The following is a 7,199-nucleotide window of genomic DNA, read 5'->3' on the forward strand; positions in this document are numbered from 1 at the left end:
AGGCATAAGCTTGAGACAAATGAGGTTAAGTTTCAGAAGTTGCTCTCTAGTTTCAGAAAAGCATGAATCAGTTGACAGAGATAGTATTTTAGTATGTCAAGTTAGTTATAAAACCAACCACACAAACACTTTGCTAGAAGGAAGAAAGCCAGAACACAAGGCAGAAGGGAAGGAGGACAGTGTGACATGCCATTACAGCAAGGGTTATGTTTGACTAAAATGTGTCAAATGTTTCAGTCAGACCATCAGGCTTAAGCAATAAACTAAATTAAGTTCAAAATTCAGAGGCACAAATTTCTCCATTTCATACTTCGATAGTTTCTGGTAAAGAAACCGTCCTTCCAGAATAAGTGATCTTCTTTCAGGAGTAAGAAAAGTTAAGATGGGGCACAAAACCAAACTGTGACACTGTTCAGTAACCAAAGCTGCAGGAACATTGTAAAGTTTTCTGGCAGTATGATACAGGGGTAGGAAAGCTTACCTTATTATCACCTGTTAGCTGCTTCTCCCACCTCCTTCCCAGAAGGAACAGCAGCTTATGTAAAACCTACTTCCCCCACCTCTTTCCTGGCCTCTACCCAAACACACTCCTCCCTTCTTTCCCCCCACCCCAGCCCCGTGACAGTTTAAATGCTCTTTGGACCATACACAGAACTGATCAAGTCCTTTTTTGGAGGAGAATAAAAAAAATAGAAGGGAAAAGCAGAAGTGGTTCTTCAAGTCTAACTATATTCCAATTCACTGAGTAGACCTAAAAGCAGTTGTACTTAAACAGCTGACGGGGAAATAAATATTCATTCTAGTTGCACTGCTAAGAATTTTCGAACTGAAGTATGCCCTTGAGTGAAGAAAGCTTACAAGTTACTGCTCAGTGATTTGAGTCTTGAAGGATCCTAGTGCAAGTGAATAGCTTCAAACTAAAGCTGAGCTTTAGCACTGAAGCATTAGAACAAATGAGGCAGAGTAAATGCAAGAAAGAAAATCCAGAAAGCACTGAAGCTTCATTATTTTAATACACAGAAACCACAGTTATACTACAAACATTGAGTGTTTTTTTAGAAACATTCAGTTTATATTGTCCTCACTGTCTTGAGAATAATTGAATTCACCTTGCAAGAGAATTAATTATCACTTCATTTTTATTAAATCTTCCAGATTAAAGTACTTATTTTGAACTTCCTACGAAAATTCAGTTTGTCTGAAAAGGTACACAAACAGCTACATGTTGTGCAAGCCAAAGGTCACATTAGCTTTTAGTTAATTTACAGTTTACAGATCCAATTTTGATTTCTTGATACCAAGTCTCCAGGACTAAAGGCTACCTTATGCCCAGAATCCCTCTGCTACAGTATGGTTCAGTATAGCAAACAAGTCCATGCATTCAGAAGGCTCAACCTAGAATGGAGGTGACTGAGAAAACAAGTACCTTCAATTAAAAATAGTATCACCACTACAGTGTACAATGCTGTAACATGCTTAATCTGCAGAAAAAAAAAGTGCTTCTGTATTGTACAAGTCTCATACAGGAAGGTCTTAAAGTGAAGCTTAGCCAATCTGCTGATTCCTCAACAGCACTGCCAAGGAACAGCGGTGAACCAGCCAGACTTAAGCAGGGCATTTTAGCCTTCCTATTAAGCTAGCTTGCAAAACTTGAGTCTTGGCACTCTACAGACACATGATTGAATCCACCACCAATTTAAATGCATCTTTAAACTAGATACTTTGCTATCATCTATGTTACCTGAAGAGTCCTGCTTCAGCTGTCTTAGGAGTCATAATTCTGCTGCTGTTTGCTTAGTGATGAACTGCACTAACATACAGAGTGAATTAACCAGGTCATGCTGAAGCTGTGTTTATAGAGAGGTGTTTTAAACCAAGTGAACCTCATGTCATGACTAATCTTAATCAAGTTTAGACAGTACTTACAATAGAATTAATTAAAATACCAGCACAGACTATAACCCAGTGAAGCCATGCACTCCTCACATGTATTTGTAGGATAAGCTGTTCACATTCACAAGACATTCACCAAGAAAAAGTACAATTGTTAAATATCCAGTTGGCACCATTTAGCTATTTTAAGGGATCACCACATGTACTCAAACTAAATTAGAATGTAATCACGATTCCAAAGAACATAGATAAATCTCTTAATATAGAGGACTTGAAAACCTAACCTGTGGACAAGTTTCATATCTGCAGAGCACAGATGGGTACTGTGCAGAAGTGCAGCAGCCTGTATGCTCAGACTGGTTTTGGACTACTAAGCACTCTGCTGCAGCTCTGTCAATGCAAAGAATTACTTAAACCGAGAAACAGAAGCTGGTTTAAAATCAGTGCTGCAGCAGCTATTCATTGTCAAATTCATAAGCTGTTAGAATTACTAATTTAATAATATCTGTTATTCAAAGACTCCCTAAGTGACCACGCAGTAACTTTCTGTAAAGCAGCAAGTGTTTTTCCAATGCAAATCTTGCTGATAAGCATTTGATAAACTCCGGAGAGATCCAGATAGTCCACCCACAAACATTAGCATTTCAAAATCTGTCACTAAGAAGATCTGTTCCAATAGCACTGAAGTACACTCTGCTACAGAGTTTCAGGTTTTTTCTTCCAACAGGTGAACCAGTGAAGGTAATTAAGGTCTTGAATCAAGACTTTAAAAGTAATCAGTAGTTTGAATCTGTTCTCAGACTACACTAAGCAGGGAAAAGTTTCATTCCACCTGAAAGTAATTTCTCTCATCTGTAATGTTGCTGTATGTCCATAGATACTTTTAAGCTTGATCACAGGAGTCAAATGGGACAGGTTTTCATACGGGAGTCTTGAAATTAGCATAGTTATTACTGTTGCATCCATTTAAGCCACATGGAGATACAGTTTGAGAATTTAAGATAGTTGAAGTGCAAATCAAGGTAGTATTTAAAATGAAAGCCATTTTAAAGGCAATTAAAAAGATATTCTAACCAACCCCCTGAAGCTGGAAAGTTTAAGCACCCAGCAACAGCTACTGATACAATTAAGATATTAAAACACCCCTATTTACTGTGAAGGATACAGTAAAACCTGAAAGTAATGTCATTGCAAAAAACCACCCAGATTACTGAATAGAAAAAGCAGTGTTGGTATCTGCAATCTATACACCTCTTAGTACAGGCTTAGCTATTGTTTTGAACCATGGCTGTGTTCTCCCAAGTTCAGAAGATCACCTGAAAGTCTGCAGGAAGATCAGTGCAGATCTTTCACATTTAGCAGTGTCTGAAGTGTGATCCACCAGCTACCAGCAGGCACAAGAGAGCCTTCAGCAGAAACAGGAATAAACAGCACAGTAACAGCAGTCCCAACATCATCTTTTTTCATCTGCTTGGAAAAAAATTTTTGCCTCACCTATTTTAAGCCACCCCTGCTCTGGGTGAGACAATAATCAGATCTAGGTGTCATGCAACTTTTATGCCTTTAAATAGTTCTTACCTGAGAGTGAAAATTTGAAATTGTTGTTGTTTCAATGTCCTTCTTGCCCAAAATTTCCATTTTCACTGGAGTGTTAGGAAAGTTAAAAGCAAAATAATCCAGGAAGTCTGGTAAATAAGCAGCTGCTCCATGTACTATGGCTAAAGCATAGTAAGCTGCATTTTTATCATTTTCACTGAATGACAACGCAAGAAACTCTTCTGCAAATCTCTCCATCTCCACTGGAGACAAAAATGAGAGTTCATCCATGTAAGCATGAAGGACCAGAGCACCACCATTGGACTGATGTTCTTCATGAATGAAGTTACTGAATTTAGTGCCAGTTTTCAAGAAGCTGCTGCGAACAGAATGCTCCTGGTGTGTCACAAATGGTGTTTGTACTCCCTGGGGTATTCGATATTCCTGCATACCCAAATTCAGTCTGCAGAGCTGCTCATCCTTCAGGTACCTGAAGGATTCCTTGTTCACTTCCAAGTTATCACACTGGCCTTGAGAAAGAGTCTCCTTGTCAATGCGAGTGAGTCCAGCACAGACTGTCTGCACTTCTTTGTTGTACATCTTCAGGCGTTTCCCCCTCATATCTTCCCGGTGTTTCTTTTTCTTTTTTTTCTTTATCTTCTTCATAAGAAGACTGTCAGCTCGCTGGGTTTTGCCATTTTCATCTGGAGTTTCTGGCAGCAACAATAAAGAGAAGATTAGAGTTCTGCAGTTGCAGCATGTTCACCCCTAAAGAATTAAACCCTCCCATTTGCTAAAGCTCTCTATTCCCAGGAAGTAATACCTTGACTTTTAACTTACAAGACTTTAATTATACAACGAAACCTGCTGTACCTCTGGTTATTACACAAAGAAAACCTTAAATTAAAGAAATCTTCCAAAACTCAAGCTTAATACTTTAGAGATATTTCATATTTTAACAGAAGTATTAGAATACCTTTAAAGGGAATCCATATTCCCAAACATCTATAATTAAGTACATTAATAACTCCTGACATTTAAGGCAGTGCCATGCAGGGGAAGAGGATAAACAAGTTAACAAGTAGCATTTAAACATTAATACTTTCATTACAGAACACTTCCCCGATTTTGGATACAAACTATAGAAGCAAAACCAAGTGCAAGGGAAGAGGTACAAATATTTAAAGCAGTCAGCTTTCTGGATTAAAAAACCAAAAAGTAATTAAAATAGTCTTAGATTCCTGATCTTTTGTATCTGAATCATCACATCCACATATTCTTTCAACAGTGAAAGCCATCTTTCACTAGTCTTAACTACTCAGTTAAATCAGAGCTAGAAATTAAAAGGAGGTTGTTTGGTTTAGACATTTGCTCGGTTGGTTGGTTTTTTTATGTTTAATCAACCTGTAAAAGGCTAAAGGCTGAGAGATAAAAAGTGAAGTAGTAGTTATGTTTGGCAAAATGTAATAGTTTAACTGCTCATGTTTTAGGAATAAAAACTAATTCAAATAATATTTAGCAAATGACAATGGTAGTGAGAAATCTCGATGGTCCAGCTGTTAAAAAAACTCAGTTGCCAAGACAAGTCTCTAATCTGCCTGAATCAAAGACCTATTTCATGCCACAATGCACACAAACCTCCAAGAGCCATATTACCATGAGAGCTGTGGGAATCCAAACAACGCGTTGCTGAAGGCAGCGTCAGACTGGAAGATGCAATGGCTAAAGTTTCAGTTTCCTGCAGCACAGGGCTCTGTGCTAAAAAAATTTCCTTTCTCTGTCTGCAAAGCTATCAAATTTGTATTTCCTCTTTATGCTCTTGCAGTACTTGAAGAAAAAAACAAACATGTTACACTGATCTATGAGAAAGGGTGTAAGGATCTGTACATGCAGCTTCAAGTTATTTAGTCTAGCCACAGTATTTAACTATATCATTACTAGGTTGGTTTCAGAGCTCTTTGCTAAACACAGATGACCTTCCTAACAGCCTGGTGTAGTGAACAGAATTACTCATGAAGCAAAGAAAGAGTCGATTGCTTAATACTAACTTCATACAATTGTCTCAGGACCTGAAATACAAGTTCACACACTACTGCTGTTAGCCTTTACAAACAGCAAATGCCCTTATTTTGATGTTACAGCTAGGGAAACCAGGAAAAGAAAGGTGGTAGCACTTGTTTTGGTAGGTCAACTGAAACAGTTCTTTGAATAAGCTTTTCTGGAAGTCTCAGAGGTTGAGGTTGCATAAGCTTACTCAATCACTAAGCTCTCAAGTATAGATACTGCTTTACTAAGTGTAACAAACATACTAATCACACAGAAGATCTTTGTTCTGCTGGAGCCAGATTCCAAGCTGAAACTAAACAAGAATTTCATGGCACCACCAAGCTGTTGGAAATACTTCCCTGTAGATATTTCTAGATTAGTTTTTGGTTGTTAAATGTGTCTGAAGTATTTCTAATTCTAGGCATAGTTTAAAAACCTCAGACATACACTAGTTTAAGTTCAGAGTACCTGCCTGTTTGAAGATATCCCCTAATAGCAGGCACACAACTAGCACTCTTTGCATTTTGGAACTTCCAGCGAAGACTGGTCTCTTTTCAGGATAAGAGATATCCTGACTGTGCTTTATCCACTGAACACAGCAGACTCCCACTACAGCAGTGAGACCAACCTCTGTATTAAGTGAAGCTAGACAGTGACATTATGGTAATGCCTGACAGTCTTGAAGGAAAGAGTTTTAATTATTCCTTTAAAGAAATGGAATGCCTCCAGTACCTCGAACACAAGGAAAGCTATAGCCAGGTCACCAAATCATGAGCATAGCAGCAGTGCCAATAACTCCACTTGTCTAGAACATTACATAACTGAACACACCAGTATCACTATTAACCAGCAAAACCACTGGAGATGATCATTGTCACTTGTGGCTGAAGGCAAGAATAGTGTAGTCAAAGAAATAGGCAATTAATTAGATTATACTTAGAAATAAAACCTGATGGCTAGGAAAAGAAACCCAGCCTCATCCCAAAACCCACTGCAACACCTGCAGTCGAGGACTAGTGCTAAGAGTCACAACTCCCAGTGCAGAGACACCTTTCCTTTGCTAATCTGGAATTCAGACAGTAGTGTTAACAGTGTTTAAGCCTTCATTAAATGAAGGCCTCATTTGATTACTTGTTTAGAACTGACATGCAGTGACACTCCCCAGTCTACAGTGATACAGTACTTCATTATCAAGCTAAAGTTTGGAGTTACAATCCAGTAGCTTTTAGAGTCATTATTCAAACACAGTTGTGAAGAAGCACTACACCGAGTGCAAAGTCTCTCCCCATATCAGCTTTGCCCCTTCTTAATACAGCACTATCTAGAGTATACACTACAAACCTAACTTCTGTAAGCAGTGCATCTTCGGCACAATACCTTCATATATACTCCTGAAGCATGATTCACATTAATATCTTTATTACAGCAACTTTCGTAATGGCTTTTTATTTATGTTGCTCTCACCAAGAGGCTTTTTGCTACCACAAAATAGGGGAACAGAATCAAAACAGTCATTCTGTACTGTGAAAAAAAAAGGAAAAAGATCCAGAGAAAACTTGGCCTTCATTAAAGCAATCTCAGGGTATTTAACTCAAGAAAAACACCACACAAACCACGGCACCTTCTCAGTTCTGGTGTAAGTTAACGCAGGCACCGCAGAAAGCGAGCTCTACCGTAGAAGTGCTCGCACCGTGAGCCGCGCAGAGGGCAGCCGGGGCGGCAGC

General features: G+C 38.7%; 1 protein-coding gene across 1 annotated transcript in view; it reads right to left on the reverse strand.

Moving 5' to 3' along the window:
- Nucleotides 1–4,142, reverse strand: part of RSBN1 (round spermatid basic protein 1) — a gene marked incomplete at its 5' end in the record, with an annotated part of 11,787 nt that extends 7,645 nt beyond the window's left edge. The window contains one exon of the mRNA XM_010022846.1: nt 3,472–4,142. Coding sequence (XP_010021148.1) covers nt 3,472–4,142 — 671 coding nt within the window. The remainder of the gene's footprint in view (nt 1–3,471) is intronic.
- Nucleotides 4,143–7,199: the final 3,057 nt, after the last annotated feature.

This window comes from Nestor notabilis, unplaced genomic scaffold (genome assembly GCF_000696875.1).
Source record: "Nestor notabilis isolate BGI_N333 unplaced genomic scaffold, ASM69687v1 scaffold22149, whole genome shotgun sequence".
Lineage (NCBI taxonomy): Eukaryota > Metazoa > Chordata > Aves > Psittaciformes > Psittacidae > Nestor > Nestor notabilis.